This window comes from Myiozetetes cayanensis, unplaced genomic scaffold (assembly GCF_022539395.1).
Source record: "Myiozetetes cayanensis isolate MyiCay16 unplaced genomic scaffold, myiCay2020 scf5-8, whole genome shotgun sequence".
NCBI classification, from domain to species: Eukaryota; Metazoa; Chordata; class Aves; order Passeriformes; family Tyrannidae; genus Myiozetetes; species Myiozetetes cayanensis.
In genome coordinates, this window is record NW_026087742.1 from 82,090,091 (window position 1) to 82,108,413 (window position 18,323).

An 18,323-nucleotide genomic window follows, 5' to 3' on the forward strand; every position below is an offset into this window, starting at 1 on the left:
AGGGACAGAGAGGCTGGATCATGCGTTGATGGAGTGTTAGGAGTGTTTCTGATGAGTTTCCGAGAGGATATCACTGCACTAGCTGTAGGCTGGCTTTGTCCACTGGCACTATGAGTTCACTTGCAAGTAATGGACCCTAGGTGACTCAAACAAAGCTGGGAGTTTTCTGCAGGTCTTCAGAAGTGCCTCTCTTTCTGTCCTGTGCCAATAAGCAAAGCTGAGGAATTAGATTGCTCCTTTTGTCCCTTCCAGGGCTAAGACACCTCAGATTTCATTGAGGTAATAACATCTCAGTGAGGCATCTAAAGTAGATGGATGATATTCCGGCCTCAACACTTGAGGCTTTGCAGTAAATGATTGCAAGAAGAAAACCCAAAGTGTCAATAAGAAGATGCAGACTTTTGAAAACCAAGGAAAAGGAAATACCGACTAAAATTAGGGTATTATAGGACAATATTAGGGTATTATAAGACAATATTTGAAAAGAATCAAAGACCTACAGCCTTTTGTTAATATTTTTATTTCTCCTCCGTGCCCCATAAGGTTTTAGAAAAAAATAATTTAATACTGTCTAAACAGTTCCTCATCCTTTCTGTGAAGCTGTACTCATGAACCACAAAGGGTTGAAAATAATTGTAACACCCTGAGAAAAAGTAGTGGGACCAATAAGACTAGAATGTTAACCCATTGGTTTTCTCCCACTTAGCCTAATTCTTTGGATAGCATTGTCTGAAAAAAGACAGAGGAGTATTTATTGCAGTAGCTTGAAAACACATCAATTGATTCTATTATACTAGAAAACCTGAGAAAGCACGGTTTATTTATATATAGATTGTGTAAATACACTGTGGGCAAGATTCACAGTTTAATGTTGAAAGAGTTTTCATTAATGCTGTAGTTCTGAGAAAAGTATGTAAAGCAACTTAAAAGAGTCGAGATTTGATTTTTACTGAGATAAGTTGAAAGAATAATTCACATTTACTAAATGTCAGTGTTCCTTCTTTCATGTCTTTTTATGTGTTGCTCTTATTACTGGTCCATGCACGGTTGCAAAAAAATATACATTAAGAATGAATCCCTCACTGATGTGACTTCATGATGTTTATTATTTATGTTTGCATAATTTCATATGTTAATAAAAAAATAATTACCAGAGATACATAAAATTAAATGCTTGGTTTTGTCCTGGAGCAACTACACACTATGCTGTTACTTTATATGTATTTCTGACAGAAGACAGAAAGTCAGTTCTCAGCAATGTGATCTGACACTGAAAAAGTATGTTGTTATTTGTATTTTTTTTTGTAGAAAGTATGGCATTTTTTTAAAAAGGGTAGGAAGAGATCAGATTTCAAATGCACTTCAGAACTTGTATGGCTTCCCATCATTCTCAAAGACAAAAAGTGACGTAAAGATTTGAAGCTGAATATATAGGTCATTGTCTCCTATTGTGAAATGAATTTTTTGTTGTTGTTTTTGTTTGGGTTTTTTGTCGTTGTTTTCTTTTGTTTTTCTTTGTATCAATATTGAAACTCATCTGCATTTATGAAAACCTGCTACATCTTGAATGAAAACCACGACGTTAGGACTAGGCGCTGTATTTCCTGCAGCCGAAACCAGCCACCTATCAGAGGAACAGGTAGGTAAGATGCGCTCTTCTGTCCTGGGTACTCAGCGTCTTAAAAATAAGGCTGAGGATTGAAAACTGGTAACACTAAACTTTCGAGATATATCATTCGATACAACAGGTATCACTGTAAAGAATGCATTCGTGAGGCTGGTATAAAATTCAGGTTCCTGGTGTAGGAAAGCTCTGTATATTCAGCTGTATTTGGAGAAATCGGTACCTGCAACTGAGACCACGAGAGCTTGAGGGATGCCCGAGGTGACAGGGGCCGTGCCCAGCCCCAGCGATGCCCGTGGGAGTCAGCAGCAGCCCCTCCTCTGTGTCAGAGAAGAGAAGAGAAGAGAAATGGTGGGACAGCCCGACAAGCGCTTTCAGCCACGGGATGATGAGGCAGCGCCGTGTGCCTCACCCCGCCCGGGCACTGCCTGCTTGCAGCTGTCACAGACCTGGCAGAGAGTCCCTGCCTCGCCGGCCTCACCGGGCGGGCTGTCACAGCGGCCCCGCCACTCCGCCGAGTCGCACACGCCGCCCCTCGCCCCCTCCCCAGCTCCCCGGGCGTCCCAGCGGGGGCCGAGCCGCCGCCTCATCGCTGCTGCCGCCGCCGAGGCCGGTCCGCCCGCCGCCGCCCCTTCCCTTCCCCCGCCACCGCACATGCCCAGAAGGGCGGGAGCCGCGGCGAGCCGGGCGCTGCTGTGACAGCGGCGGCGCTTTCCCTTCCGTGGGTGGGTGGGGGCCGCGCCGCCCCCTGGCCCGGCCCGGCGGAGACACCGCGCTGGCCGCCCGCTGCCCGAGTGCCTTCCCCGCCGCGCCCCGAGCTCGCCGCTGCCGCCGCGGGGCGGGAGGCGGCCATGTCGCTATTGTCTGCGCTGGTGCCCTTGCTCCGGGTGTACTGCATCGGCCTCCGCGTCATCCTGCACCAGCTGCGCCGCCGCTTCCACTCGCGCTGCCGCCCGGCCTCAGGTGAGCACCGCAGCCGGCGCCGCGGGGCGGGGCGGCTCTGGGCCGGGGGCGGCGGCCCCCATCGCAGAGAGGGGAAAGTTTGCCGAGTGTCCGCCCGCGGGCAGCACCGGGGCCGAGGCCGCGCGGCCCGGCCAGGGGCGGCCGGCCAGGGTAGGACAGGACAGAGTAGGACAGGACAGAGTAGGACAGGGCAGGGCAGCCGCGACCTTGGCCGCACCGCGGGGCGGCCGGGCCGCGCCGCGCCGCGCCGCATCCCCCGCAGCGGGGCAGGGGCAAAGGCACCGCGGCGGCCCCGGCTCCTCCCCCGCTCCCCTCCGCCGGCCGAGCAGGACCCGCTGCGCCGCCCCAGGGCAGCGGCCCGGGGGGCTGCGGCTGGCGGGGCGCTCTTCCCGCCCCCGCCGCGCCCCGCCCTCGCTGCCGGCGGCGGGCCCCGGCCCCACCGCCCCGTCCGGCCCCCGGGCCGCGGCCGCCCCGGACGCGGGGCGGGGCGGGGGCCGGGCGCCTGGCTGCACGCCGGCCTGACTGCGGCCTCGGGAGGCGGCGCGGGGGCTCTGCTCCCGGGGGTCCCCGCTTCTCTTCCTCTCTTTGGCTCTCTGACGCTGTCGCCTCAGACCTCGGCTCAGAGCCGCGCGAGCTCTCCCTCCCTCTGCCCAGGTAGGTGCTCGGAAGGCGGGGAGAGGCGGGCAGCTCCTGCCGCCGCCGCCCCCTGTGCCCTCGCCCCTCCGGAGCGGCTGGGACCGCCGGCCCCGGCCTCCCGTCCCGGCCGCTCCAGGAGAGGAACGAACTCGCGCTCCAAAAGCTTCATCTTTGATACCGACTGTCACTCGCTAACAGCCTCTAAGTTGACAAGTGAGTGACACTTACAGTTTTTTCTAAAGGGCTCCAAGTTACTCGTTTGTTTGAGAAGTTAGGTTTTTGCACTTTTCTGATTTGGATCATCAGTATGTTTAATGCTGACTAGAGCAAACTTTTGAGTTTACTAGAAAAAACAGTGGTCTCAGTTTCCTTCTTCCTCTCATTACTCTTGAAGACTTTAAAATGCTTCTGAGTTTACAAACTTACAGCAAACTATGAGTCCAGACGGATGCATAGGTTATCATCAGAGACAAGCGTACAACTGCATGCAAGTCTATGCCTTTAACTTCCTCTGCTTAGCAGCCAGTGAACCTTTGTGGTCCTGTTAATAATTTTAACCAGAGGAATAGTAAAAAAGTAGCATTGAGAGCGTCTTGGTGTTTTGGTGAGGAGTTGAGGCAGATGAGGAAATTGGTATAGAAAGTATCTGAATAACTGGGGAGGAGATAGGACACCACAAAGTTAGAGTGTATGTGTCCATTTCATCACATGTGGCATCCTTGGGTAGCATTTTGTCTACTTTTTGTTCATTCTTGATTCTTCTGCTGGGATTCCCTTTCTCAATCTCAGAAGACAGCAATAAAACCCCCAAACAAACGAGAGGACACTGGTGACAGAAAAGGCAGATGTGCATACAGTTTGAAGTCATCTGAGCATTTTTCTAGCATTAGTGTTTCTTGGCAGAGCAAAGCTGGGTATTGTGCCTAGGGTGTGTAACACTTTCCAAATCTTTTTTTGAACCACAGAGAAACAGCATGACGAAAATGTGACCCGAGTGTTTTGTTGCAGTCTGCTCTTAGCTACTATTTTAAAAAAGTGTTGAATTTGGAAATGCTGGAAGAAGACACTGAAGATCCAGCCTGGGAAACATCATTTGCCTGAGTAAGACCACGGAAGATTTGACAGATGTGAAAAGTTTTCTTTGAGCCCTAACTCAGGGTGTCTTTTTCCAAGGACAAGTGGTTTCCTCCTCGGCTAGTTGTTCGCACATGGTTTGCTCTTGGTAGTTACCTGCTGCCTTGCTCCAACTCACTGTGTCCAGCCATTGCTTAAAACAAGTGAATCAGCTTGTCAACTGGAACCTTTTTACCCAGATTACACTTGTTTCCTTAATAACTTCAAAGTAGCGGTGGCAGTGCAACAAAAAGGAAAAGTGTTGTTAGAACAAGCTTGGAGCGGTAAACTACAGTTGCTGTAAGAAATCTCCAAGTAACTTTTTCAGACCATACTCTAGAAAGGTGTGTATGTTTCAAATTTTCTATATATTTTCTACATCTGTTCTTACAAGAACAGGAATTTTATTGTCAGGGTACCTTACTGGGGAGAGCCTGGAGTGGCAAAGCAGGGCTGGGAAGGGCAGGACGGGGCAGCAGAGTCAACCATGCCTCCAGTCCTGGCTCCCTTGGCCACAGTTTCCTCATCGGAGTTCCCACTCTTTGTACAGTAGTGGTGCAGCTCTCCTGTGGAAGGTTTAAAACAGAGAGATGCCCAGTGGCTCATCCTTGAGCTCTGTGGGTGAGTGAAGGAGTCTGGTGTCTGTGCAGCCCTTCTGTCTCTGAATTTTCCAAGAAAAGCTTGCTTTCTTACCTTTGCCAGGAAGAAGTGCTCTTGGATTTTAATCCAAGTAAACCAAATTAGTTTCATTTTTCTTTTATTTTTTCTTGACCCTAACTTAAGAGTTGCATACTCGTGGCACATGTGCTTTCATGTAGCTTTTAAAAGTGACCATCTGTTCTGTCATATCCTACTGCAGTTTATCTGATTTTTATAGATGGGATTCAAGACAGCTTTTTGTAGAGAGAGGACATTTTAAACTCTGAAATCTTGATTTAGTGCATAAACTTGGTAATTGTTGTTAGTTGCAAACCGAAAAGACAGTAATATTCACTATTCAGTTGACGTGAAATTCTGATCTTGAAGCTCAGGGAAAGGAATACAGAGCTGGGACGATAATCAGGGTGCAGTCAGCGATTGTTTTCGCTAACTAAAATCAGTGTGCAGGAAAGAGCAGAAATGAAGGGCAACTTAGCTTAAAATTACTTTAAAACACTTTTTCAAGTAGTAAGTGCATAAATGGTATAACTGCCAATATGTAGTGTAAACTCTGTTAGTGTTCAATGGTTTAAATGATTAACAATTTCATTAGAAATTACTGCTTGGCCTTTTTTTGCAGTCCTTAATCTTAATTAATTGGAGGGGAAAAAAAACCCCTGCATGACTAAAGTTCTTGATATAAACAGCTTTTTAAAAACACGTATCTAATGAGTGGATTGATAAAAGATAAATTAATATTAGTTGTGACACCAGGATATTAGCAGTGGAAATGTGATCACTGAAAGACATCCTACTAATAACAAAACTCATTCATCTAATAAAAATATTCCCTTTTCATATTTTAAAAGCTTCTCAGGGAGTTTATTTGGCATCTTCCTTCTGCATTATCTTTTCTACTGTACATAATTCACTGAAATTTGGTAGGGAAAACCTAAATGCTAAATGCTTTATAGTAGTTTTGAAGTATTTTTAGTTAAATTTTGCACCTGTGATGTGTAGAAACCTGACTCTGAAGAAGGTAGTAATTCAGATGAAGTTCAGAAGACCTTAAAGGTGACTCCTGTTCTTCATAAAAGTGATTGAAATTTCATGAGTATTTTTTATTTGCCCCAGTTTCTAATTATTCAGTGTCATTCATACCAAGTTTCTTTAAAATTAATTGTGAAATATTGATTTGGGAACATGCATCTTTTAATTTTGATTCATGTATTGAAGGCTTTTACTTTATGCGAATAAACCATAATGAGAGACCAAGCACTTCCTGATCAAAGCTATGTGAGTTCAAGGTTGTAAATCATCCAGACGTGGGTAGAGAAGTGACCAGGTAGGACAGATTAATGGCAAGCAAAAATAAAGTTGCATTTAGCAGTTAAGCCCTCTCCCCCATGCATGCACTGAGAGAGTTATTAAGCTAGTTACAGAAATGAGGAAACTATGTGTTGTTTCTGTGCTGACTGAGGCAAGGGTTGTGGACAGCGATACCTGTGGTGTAGGTAGACAGAGTGCCATCCCTGTGCATGCACAGGGGGGCAGAGCTAAGGTGGAAGGGTGGCTGCACACCATTTTTCCTCACATCCCCATGCTTGGTTTCACAATCCAAGTAAGTCTCGTATGGGTTTTGAACCAATTTTCTTTGACACTGGGGAAACTGAGCCCTGCCTGATGCAAGGGTAGCATCACTGCCCTCTGTGACGTGAGTTGTCGCTCGTGTTTCAGTATTTTGGCTCAAGGCCTGACCTGGAGAGGGAAGTCATGGATTTGTGTTAGGAGAATGAGAGGGGTCTGAGAAGTGTGAGGAGGCAGCACAGCCTGCCCCAAGGACAACAGGGATGAGGTGCTAGGGCCAGAAAATCTGGACTCTTCCTCCTTCTCCTCCTGTCACAGATAAATGTGCTGCAAAACCAAGAGAGGATCCTCTCTGCAGGCTCTTAGAAACCTCAGCCCCAGTACTGGCTGGTGGTGTTAATCAGCTGCATGGAGGAAGTCAGGGAAATAGCAGCTTCTCGGAAGGTGTGCTCTGTTTCATGTGGGTGGGAATCAAGGGAGAAAGGAAGAGGCAGGTTTGTAGCCTGGAGGCTTCTGTGTGCACAAGGTTTTTCAGCAAACCATAGTGGGACTATATTTTTTTACCATGGAAAGTTCAGCAAGCTAAAAGAGAGCATTTCCATCAGCTCTTGTAGCAAGCTGAGGCACTTCCCAAAGGCAGCAAGGTGCTTCATTTCCAGTAGATTTCATTCAACCAGGTACTGGTCTCTTCAGCTTGCCTCAGAGTTGAAGCTGCTGCTGTTCTTGCCAAGACTAGGCTGGGAACACTTTCACTGAAAGAGGAAAAGTTTAACTCTTCTTTTAGAAAGATGAGAGGTGTGGGGTTTTTGGTTTGTGTTCATAATGGCAGTTTTACTGTATAACACTCTAGGAGAGGCAGGGATGATTAGCAGTTTATATTTGAGCTATTATGACAGCTGAAGTGTGGCTTACAGCATTATAATAAAGGCTGTGTTATGCTGGCATATCCTTAGCTGTGGCAATGCTCCTCTGTGCCACTGTCACCAAGTGCCAGATACGTCTTAAAACAATGGCAAAGCTGTAACCTACATAAGAATGAAGAGTGGGGTGAGTCTGTAACACTCCCATACTCTAGAATAACTTCTACTTTATCAGTCTGTGATGAACTTTTTATGATCCAAGGTGTGTCATACTAAGTTTAGATATTAAAGACACATCAACTTTTTTATTACGGTGCCTTCCTCCTTGCTTTCAGGAAATGCCAGATAACTGCAAAGGAAACTGTAAGATTTAGTGAAATGCCACGAGCCACTATGCTTCCTTGAGACACCCTGTCATGGATTGAAATGGAGGGATCTAAAAGCAATAATAGTATATATTGATATGTCTTGTCAATGCACAATCTGATGCCGAGGCAGGGTTACATCATTACACATTGCACCACTTTGTCTTTCAAAATCATCACTTTTTGTGGGATTGCATACCTTGGTGCTGTTGATATGCATGTCTTTGGAATTAGGCAGCATTACCATGTTGAATCAATAGTTTATCCTGGCAACTTAAAGGCACTGAATGAATCACAGTAGAAGGCATGCTAGTAGGCAAAACATTGCCCCTCCCTCAGGAAAGAAACCCAGATGTCTACACCCAGAAGTAAATCTTCAGAACAAATTCAATAAAATGCTTGCCCTGCGTCTCTCATTCTGCTTCTAAACCCACAGTTGTGTTTAGATAAATATGTTTAGTCTTGGTTAACCTATCCTTGGTTTTTCATTCAAGACATTCAGAAAATGTTTCTAAATACCAGCTAGAGTTCAGAGAGAAAACTGTGTTTTCTGGAGAATGTTCATCAACAGAGAAGCTTGCATAAATACACTTATTTTTATTTATAATCCCTTGCAGCAACATGAAAAAGTCAGATTGTTTCTTCCTGCCCCAACCAGCCAGTCTTACCACCTTAGGATTTCTTGGCTTGGGTGCAGGTATGGCTCCTGAGGAGCAGAGAAGGAACAATGCCATTGATTTCAGTCCGATGCTTATGATGTTCCTCTCCAGTTCTCTTGCCCTGGATTTTTGTGGAGGAGATTGTATCCATGTTTAACTGAAAACTTCCTTCTCCTTCCCAGTCCTGACCAAGGCCCTGGAAAAGACCTTGTTGCTGTCACGGTGGTGTGGAAGAAATGGAGAAGCGTCAGGGTACAGTCATTCTGTGCTGTGACTTGGCTTTTTGGTGTAGTGAAACCAGCTCCAGCTGCTGGCCCTGTGCACAGAGACACTGTAGGCCTCAAGCAGTACTTGCATGTGACTGTTTGCACAAGAACCATTTTCCTGTGCAGATACTGAGGTACAGATTGCTTAGTCTTGCCTTATCACTGTACTCATCTCTAGAGTGTCACCCCCTCCTGACTTCTCTAGCCTTTTGAAGAAAATACAGCAAAATTATTTTCCAGCTGATGTGGATAATAACATTTATTAGTGCTTCCCTGTCTGTCTTTCCTGTAATTATGATGCACTGTTATTCCAGGAACCATGATTGTGAACTAGTAGTTCAGGAGATGGCTTTGATTTCAGAAAGAGAAGGGACAGGAAAGTGTCGGACATACAGTGTTGATCAGCATGTAGGTTCAAACTCTTTTTCCTTTTATTTCAGTCAGAAAACATTTTCACATTTCAGAGGAGCAGATTAATGCTATAATTTGCATCACAGATTTTTTATTATTTTTCTCTTTTTTTTAAAGCAAAAACTGGAACAAACAAAACTTCTTTCGAAATAAACAAGAAAACTTCTGCTCTTTCAGTATCAGGTTTCAATTGAACTAAATGTTAACAGCAAAGTTTAGTAATTCTTAGGCAAGAGGATGTTGGTCTAACCCTAATTTAAGAGACAGGAAAATTCTATAGCAGATGACCAGTTTGTGTGACAGTATTGTATCAACTCTGTGGTGGTGGTTACACTTTCTCTACCCAGAATTATGGAGTTCCAGAAACAAGATTTATGCAGATCTTGTAGCTCAGTTTCACAGCAGAATGTGATATATTGAAACTCTTTTTAATTTTTGACATTCTGTTGGGCTTCTTGTAGGTCACACTTCCTGCAAATCTCATCTTGAAATTTGCAAATGTAATTAGTAAGGTAGGTTTCTTGATACGTTCACAAAAACGCTGATTTCACATAGTTGAGCGTGGTCAAACTTGTGCTTTCTCATTGTATCTTTATCTTGCTGCCTTTATCAGGTACTCATTAATGAGTGAAGGATCAAAAGGTGGGACGGTGGCCAAGAAGCAATGGAGAATAAAAGTTTAGAAGGTTCCCCATCAGACCTAAAGTTAGTGGCTCACCCAAGAGCAAAGAGTAAAGTGTGGAAGTACTTTGGGTTTGATACCAATGCAGAAGGATGCATATTACAGTGGAAGAAGATCTACTGCCGTATTTGCATGGCACAAATTGCCTATTCAGGAAACACGTCCAACCTTTCCTACCACCTTGAGAAAAATCACCCTGACGAATTCTGTGAGTTTGTGAAAAGTAACACTGAACAAATGAGGGAAGCCTTTGCCACAGCGTTTTCAAAAATCAAGCCCGAGTCATCGCAGCAGGTTGTTCAAGATAGCCTCATCATGAAGACCTACCAGAACTACGAAAACAAAAAACATCAGGAACTGACATCTGCAGTCATCAGCTTAATTTGCGAGGGCATGTATCCGGCCTCCATTGTTGATGAACCCACCTTCAAGGCCCTCCTGAGAACAGCAGACCCCAGGTATGAACTTCCAAGCCGGAAGTACTTCTGTACAAAAGCTATTCCCGAAAAGTACAGTGCTATTAGAGAGATTGTGCTGAAAGAACTCACCGAGGTTCTGTGGTGTGGCATATCCACAGACATGTGGAGGAGCGAGAACCAGAACAGGTCGTATGTAACGGTTGCAGTTCACTTTCTCAGCAGCAGTGCTGCCAACTGCCTGGCTGTGAACTCACGGTGTTTAAAAACATTTGAAGTGCCAGAGGATAATACTGCAGAGACTATTACACGAGTCCTTTATGAAACGTTCATTGAGTGGGGGATCAATACAAAAGTCTTTGGTGCTACAACAGATTACAGTAAAGACATTGTGAAAGCTTGCTCTCTCCTAGATATTCCCGTACAGATGCCTTGTTTAGGGCACACTTTTAACACAGGAATACAACAAGCTTTTCAGCTGCCCAAACTTTGCAGCCTTCTTGCCAGGTGCCGAAAACTGGTGGAGTATTTTCAGCAGTCCACGGTCGCAATGTACATGCTGAGCGAGAAGCAGAAGCAGCAGAATATTCTCCACTGCATGCTGGTAAGCGACCGTGTTTCCTGGTGGGGAAGCACTCTTGCTATGCTGCAGCGCCTCAAGGAGCAGCAGTTTGTCATTGCGGCTGTTCTCGTGGAGGACAGCAACAACCACCACCTCATGCTGGAATCCAGCGAGTGGAATACAATCGAAGGGCTGGTGGAGCTGCTGCAGCCTTTCAAGCAGGTTGCAGAGATGATGTCCGCTTCAAAGTACCCAACAATAAGTATGGTGAAGCCTCTTCTCCACATGCTTCTGAATACTACCCTGAACATCAAAGAGAATGATTTGAAAGAAATCAGCATGGCAAAGGAGGTGATTGCTAAAGAGTTGTCAACCACCTACCAGCACACACCTGAGATAGACATGTTTCTCAATGTTGCAACTTTCTTGGATCCCCGCTACAAAAAACTGCCTTTTCTTTCAGCCTTTGAGAGACAACAGGTGGAAAACAGAGTGGTGGAAGAAGCAAAAAGCCTGCTGGAGAAAGTAAAAGAAAATAGCTTTAGGACTGAAGAGAAATTCTTCACTGTTACAGAAGAACCTCCTATGAAAAAAATCATCATCTCTTCCACTCCTCCTCCTACCAGTGTCATCAACAACATGCTTGCAGAGATCTTCTGCCAGACAGGAGGCGTCGAAGACCAGGAGGAGTGGCATGCTCAAATCGTGGAGGAGTTGAGCAACTTCAAGTCACAAAAGGTCCTCGGTTTGAATGAAGACCCACTGAAGTGGTGGTCTGACAGACTAGCGCTGTTTCCAGTTTTACCAAAGGTTCTTCAAAAATACTGGTGTATTCTGGCCACAAGGGTCTTCCCTGAACGCCTTTTTGGTTCTTCTGCTAATGTTGTGAGTGCAAAGAGAAACCGGTTAGCCCCGGCTCATGTGGATGAGCAGATCTTTTTGTACGAAAACAGCCGGAATGGGTCCGAGGCAGAACCAGAGGATGAAGACGAAGGAGAGTGGGGTTTGGAACAGGAACAGATTTTTAATTTAAATGACTCGGTAAACATTAACAACAATTTCTTTAATATTCGAGACAGTGGGTTTGTTTAACAGAACTGCAGCGGTACATTTAATAATAAAGAAAAAAGTATTTGTCTTAAGTTACCAAAAATACTTCTGTTTTATGCTATGATGCTGTAAATATTGAACAGTTGTAACAAACTTGATTTAGCTTCCATTGTCTGTGTTTTTCCTGCTGTCTTAAAACATGAATGACTTGTGATTAAACAGCACTGAAATGAGTGAGGAAATAAATTCTGCAAAGACCATGATTTCTTACTGTGGCCCAGATTTTAGAAAGCACTTACCCATGTGCTTCCTTTCCACTTGCTTCAGTGGGAATCAAACACATGCTTATTTGCTTTCTAACATAAAAATATTTTCCTGAATTAGGACCCAGAGCAAGGGAGTTTTCAAGATTTATGCCTCCATTTGTAAATCCTGTGTGACTCAGGATGCTAGCTTTAAATTTTGGATTTTAAACACTTTTAAAATCTATAAATCTGAGCAGTGACTATTTTTAGAGTATATTGATGCTATGGAATGAAAAAAGATCTTGAGCCTGATTTTTCACTACCTCATGTCTTAGGCCTGGTCTACGCTACAAAAGTTCAGCTGGTATAATTCTGTTGATTAAGGGACTGATCTGTTATTATTTTAACTGATACTGTGCTGGCATAGGCTGTAGTGTAGATGCATTTATACTGGGATAATTTATTTTCCTCTCCAGTGTGGTGTAAATGTTATAAACACTTCTAAACTGGTATTGATGTGTCCACATTAGATCAGTTTTACCATTTAACAACAGCAGCTAAATGGCAAAACTGTGGGGGTTTTTTGTTTGTTTTGTGTCTAAGCAAGCCACTGATTGTAGTCTCTTTTGCTTTTATGAAGTGTGGGGCAGTGCTGTGTTACCTGTGCCTCCTGCAGATGCTGTGGCTGATCCACATGGTGCGAAGCAGGCAAGGCATCAGGCAACGGAGGGAGGGAGGGAGGAAGGAAAGGAGAGGGCAGGGAGACGTCTAGAGACCACTTGTCTAACAGTTTGTCTGTGTTACAAAATTGTTAACCTCTTAATTTAATGGGGACTTTGCCCAGGGTAGCTGGAAAATTTTGTTGGCAAGAAAAGCAAAATAAAAAGCTTTAATATTATGTAAATATATTTAAAAGAAGGGGACCCCTCCGTTTCCTCACATGTATTTAGTGAGTCCTTAAAATTGTTTCTTACTCCGTTAGCACTTAAAACCGTTTTTTTTCTCCTGTCTCTTTTGATTCAGTTTGTAGAGTGGACTTTAGTCCCGTCCAGTCTAATGTTTGAGTACTTTTTCTGATTAGCTGTGTATTGTAATTGCTGACTTTGTGTCTCTAAGCATCAGTGTTTTAAGCCCTTTTGGGAACTTGGCAAACAAGAAAAAAGAAAGGAAACCAACCTGAAATCCCACATCTCTTATGAAATACTGCAGGTCATAAACAAAATTAGAGTTCATGCTAGACACAGAGTAGGATGCATCCAGCTTTTTTCTCTGAGGTGCAGTGGAAGACTCCTGGCATTTTCCACTTACAGTCAAGGTTTACTTGGGGTTTTATTTCTGTTACTGATGTCTCACCTTTCCTCACCTCAGTGTTAGTCTACAACTACGTTGAGCACAATCTTTCTGGAGAGAGGTCTGTTGAAGACTGTCTGTTACTGTTCTGGAGGAAGAAAGTTAAATATTTTTTAATCATGGTGGCAACCATGGATGTTTGGTTGAAAAAAGGCCACAGGCAGCAGGAACACACAAAAATGAGAATGGCAGTGGAATTGAATATATTGCCAAACTCTTTAGGTTTAATAGTTCTTGGAAGCTTGAGGCCTCTGTGTTCTTTTTAGGTGCTGGGCAGGTGAGTGGGTAGGAAGAGCAGAGTTTAGAGTGAAGGAACAGTGAAGTAATAGCAAACTACATGGCATGTTCAAACCCAGAAAAAAATGCATTTAGCAGGTGGTGTGGCTGAAAACTGATTTGCACTTGTACAAAGTACACGCACTGTGCATCCTGTTGAATATTGCTGTTCTCCATGCCCACTGAAGAGGTGCATGTGATTGCCCAAGGTGCAAAACTCAGGCTTGGCCTAAACTCCCACAGGTATGTAGGCCTCTTTGTGAGGGCAACAGAATCAAATTACAGAAGGGAGCGAGATACCTGAGCTCCTGTGACACCCCAGCAGCCTGCCAGGAAGACCTGTTGTTTTTTATGTCCACTGAGAACCAGCTGCTCTTGGCTTGCTTCACCTTCACTACTACCACCACTGCTAGCCCTCGAGTTGCTGCGCAAATGCTAGTGCGAGGTGTGTGGATCCTTCCTTATGTGAGCATAACGCAAAGCCATGCCCTCCCAGCCAAGGCAGAGCCCAGGACACCACCCCTCTGGTCTGCACTTGGCCTGCCCCTCTTGGCAGCATTGTTCCCATCTTTGTCCTCCTAGGGCTAAATGTATACAGTGACGCTTACGAGCAGTTTTACTGAGATCAGTGCAATGCACTACTCTCTTCCTTCCAGCTTCTTTTTATTTTTTGGTATCCAAAATAAAATTGTAGTCAGTTCAATTGATTGTGTCTCAGCATTCTTTTAAAGAAAAGGAGAAGAAAAAGAAAAAAAAAAAAGAGAGAAAGAGCAAAACCATTGTTAGTCCTACCCATTGTCTGTGAGATTTTTATTTAATGTTCTAAGCCTGGAATATTGTTAAATAAATGAGAAAAATAAGTTAGTTACTAGAGTATTTGTCTGATGTGTGTTCATATCTGCAGCACTTTATGACTTTGAACTCTACCGCAACAGGGGAAAGTTATATTCTAAGGATTTGAAGCTATGCATTTATTTTCTTTTTGATCTTGTAAGTTATTTTTTAAAAATGCTGTACAAATCTTTTGGATTAAAAAAAATTGAGGATGAAAAATGTTGGAAGTTTAGATGGTTTCTCTCGCTTAAATATGTGTGGTGTTTTTTCATTTATCAACATGATTTTCAGATGTTTATTTGGGTGGAGAACCAAAATTGAAATACTGCTACGACTGGAGTGAAACCCTGGTGTTACTGCCAAGGGTGGGCCCAGAACACATTTCCAAACTGCTATTAAGTCAGCTTTATGTTTGTGTTTCTTGACAGCTACTTTGAATCCACAGCCTAATGTTTCCTTTTCTCTTTGGTACAGCTGACACATCTTTTTGGAGGGGCAATAGAGGAACAAACTTCAGCTTTTCAGTGCTTTCATGCTGGAAAAATGAATTTTTGAACAGGCTCTCAAAGTAGGTACTTAATCTCAAAAGAAGAGGAATTGCCTTTTGTCACCAACTACGTATTGCCAATTCAGGATTAAAATTCATTGGGCATAGGTGAGGTGTCTTGGGGTAGCAGCATAACTAAAGGGAGTTTTGTCAGTCTGACCAACTTTTGCACACATTTCACTTCTCTCTGCCATCAAAGATTATGGGAAGAAAAAAAGAGAAGCCTGAATCAAACAAGTTGAAAAGGTGAATTTTTCCAGCAAACCGTGTCTGAGATACTTTGGTTTAAATGAGGGCAATAAAGTTTTGTATTATTTATGGAAAGAGTGTATTATTTTAAGTTTCTTTTGCAGCACTGTATTAGATTAATTGGAAGGGTTTTCCTTAATTTGTGTCAGGGTGTCCAATTAGCTTTACAGGAGAATTTTTTATACAGGCAGGAATATTAAAAGCAAAAGAAACACAAATTGGTTATTTGTAATACTTTATAGACCTTCTGAAAACTTAAGAAGTGACATGCAGTTCTTGATTTTGTCCTTTTTGTTTGACAGCTTAAAAAGAAGGGGCTGCTTTTCCCCTCTGAAAGAGGGGAAGTGTATAGGTTCAAACACAGAAGTAGTGTATTTTGCATATTCCATGACAACTGGATAAAGGAAACTTTATGCTGGAGAAACTGTATTTTAGTCTTTGCACACCCTTCTCCTTTCAGTAGTCTCCATTGCTGAGTGCCCTTCTCAGTGGATGATGTCTTTCTGAAGGTCTGGTGATCCCAGTTCTGGTGGTGCAGTGCTATCTAGTCTAGGCTGTCTTTTTGACTCTGCTGAGAGGAGTCTCCTGGTCTCCAGGAGTGGAGTCTCCTGGCCACAAAGGTTTTGTGGCTTTTTTTTTCTCTTTTTCCTTTTTTTTTTTCTTTTTTCTTTTTCTTTTTTTTTCTTTTTTTTTTCTTTTTTTTTTTTCTTTTTTTTTTCTAGGACAAGACTATGGTTTGTCATACTGTATCTCCTCCAAATTAATATTTTGCTAAATTGAAGACATTTTTTATTTTTAGTGGATGCAGGGAAATTACTGAAATTGGTTTTGCTTTTTCAGTAGTATTATTTGGTGCATTGCAGAGAACTTAAAGATACAGCATAATTTTATATCTGCCTTAAGAGCACACCAGTAAAGCATGTCTAATGACTTGATACTGTTTAAACTAGAATTTCAAAACATCCCTACAGTTGCTGTTTATAGTGCTATCATTTTACATACAAAACCATTTCCTTTAAATTGAACGATAAAAATGAATTAAATAGATTCTTACTGCTTTTGCAGTCGCTTTTAGTGCCCTTGCAGTTGGGTTAAAATGCCACAAGATAATTGACTTTAGTATTAAAAAAAGCTGGGAAAAAAACCCAAACAAACTGTCTTTTTGCTTACCTTGTGTTTTAAAAACTAGTGATAAAATTTGATTTATATATTTTTAAAAATTCAGAGGCTGTTGCAGCAGCTATTTCCAAATGAGAGTCCCTTAGAGCTCTGACATGTTAAAATATTAAGACTTTTGAGCATTTATATTGACATTTTCACACTGACTGGTATTATATATTTCCCTTGCTGCCAAAAGAAAAGGTTAGTGTTCACAGAAGTGATGCTGCCATCTGCAGTGCTTTGACATGCTGATCAGGTGTATGTTTTTTTCAGAGATGTTGAGAAGGCTATTACCTGCTGCACACTGTGCTGGTTTCCTTGCATCACACTTACTACTTAGTGACTTGAGTTTGCCAAATCCTCTGTCCTGTCTCCTCTCCCTGGCCCTGTGTGGGCAGAGTGCCAGGTGGGAACAGCAGGGAGGAGAAGCCCAGCTCCCTGGTGTTTCTTCTCTGACAGAGAGATTGTTCTTTGAGAGTGGATAAACTCAGTTTAAAATTAGTTTAAACTAAGTTCTTTTTTCAGTCCACTGAGGCTACAGCACCTGTTCCATGGTGTGAAAAGGCAGAACCAGTGATTCCTCTCTCCACAGTGATGTACACTTGGACACACTGCTCAGTTGGACCAAAATTGCCTATGTGAGGGGGAAGATACTGGGGAACTGAGCTCAGCACAGCTAGGAAACTATTCTCAGAGTCGGAAACATAATGACCAATAGAATAGAATAAGCAGTAGTTGAATAAGGTTATTTTTAAAAAGATGGTTTCTTTCATTACATACAATTTTGTGTCTATTCATTCTCCCCAAATACTTGCAGCTAGGAATGAGAAAATTGTCTTTTATTTCTCCAATGGATACTGCCTTGCTTTTAAATTTGAGACATTTTGTGTCTCTGTTTATCACTCTGTCTTTATAGACACTGCTGTTGAAAGAGTTTCATTCTCCCTATTTTATTTTGCTTTTTTTGTGTGCTTTTTTCTCATGAGTCATCAGTGAGGCTCACAGTGATAGGAATTTGCAGTCATAGCAAGGAAGATGTCAAGTCAGCATCAGGAAAGCTCATACCAGAAACATCTCATCCCATGTCATAAATGCTGTTCTCCAAGGGAAACCTTCATCTTTTCAAACACAACCTTGTGATGTGTGTGTGAATCTTCATCTTCTCAAACATGGCTTTCTGAGGTGTGTGTGTGAGAGAGAGAAAAATAAAGTGGTTTTGCAAACAATGCATAGTTCTGGTTTATGGGTGGTAGTGCAGTTTGGTGTGAGTTTGTGCTCTGGGATGCACTCAGTGGTTTGACACCAAATTGTAGTTTCTTGATCACAGAGCAGAACTTATATGAACAGATGAAATTAAACAAGTTAGATGTGAAAAATGCAATTGTTTTATTGATGGGAACAGGTAAGAAGTGGGTCTGTCTAGGGAAAACACTGAAATTTTACCAGGACCCTCCAATTCCTGTCTGAAATGCTGATAACACTAAAAAATACTAAATCACTAACTTTCCTGTAATCTGACATTTTAGAACTCCGTAAAACACCTTTGGTGTTTCCACGCTGCTGTCAATGAGCTCTGTTATCTTCAAAACCCTGCACTTCCAAATGGCCAGTGAGGAGTTTTCAGCAATAAGACATTGGAGAAGAAGGGAGATGCAAGGTCTTGCTGTGACCTTTCCTCTAGCATGTGTGAGCCTGGGTTTAGGGGGCTTTTCATCTGCTGTAGATAAACATGCACATGCAATTACCACTGATCATAAATCTGGTAGGTTCCAAGAGAGTGAGTGCTGTGGTGAGAAAGCCAGTCTTGTGGATGAGTGGAGCCTTCCGT

At 43.1% G+C, this 18,323-nt stretch overlaps 2 protein-coding genes across 9 annotated transcripts in view; both read left to right on the top strand.

Moving 5' to 3' along the window:
• Positions 1 to 18,323, top strand: part of DHRSX (dehydrogenase/reductase X-linked) — a 204,402-nt gene that overhangs the window by 38,142 nt on the left and 147,937 nt on the right. The window contains exon 1 of one of the 2 annotated variants that reach the window (XM_050331354.1): positions 2,451 to 2,587. The exons of the other annotated variant lie outside the window; for it this stretch is intronic. Within the exon in view, the coding sequence (XP_050187311.1) occupies positions 2,476 to 2,587 (112 nt within the window). The 5' untranslated portion in view covers positions 2,451 to 2,475. Of the gene's footprint in view, positions 1 to 2,450; positions 2,588 to 18,323 lie in introns of those variants that run through there. 2 annotated transcript variants of the gene reach the window in all.
• ZBED1 (zinc finger BED-type containing 1) lies at positions 2,443 to 15,409 on the top strand. Of its 7 annotated transcripts, none has more exons than XM_050331350.1 (3): positions 3,227 to 3,241; positions 9,585 to 9,635; positions 9,737 to 15,409. In XM_050331350.1, exon 3 carries the CDS (start codon positions 9,788 to 9,790, stop codon positions 11,873 to 11,875), a length of 2,088 nt encoding a protein of 695 aa, XP_050187307.1. In that variant the 5' UTR covers positions 3,227 to 3,241; positions 9,585 to 9,635; positions 9,737 to 9,787; the 3' UTR covers positions 11,876 to 15,409. The 7 variants fall into 7 exon arrangements, with proteins under 7 accessions (XP_050187304.1, XP_050187310.1, XP_050187307.1 ...); XM_050331349.1 differs by lacking the exon at positions 3,227 to 3,241 and adding an exon at positions 3,484 to 4,324; XM_050331346.1 differs by lacking the exon at positions 3,227 to 3,241 and adding an exon at positions 4,347 to 4,680.

Bases quoted from the DNA above. Each gene is read 5' to 3' on its own strand.
- ZBED1 (XM_050331347.1), top strand. From the start codon at position 9,788: ATGGAGAATAAAAGTTTAGAAGGTTCCCCATCAGACCTAAAGTTAGTG.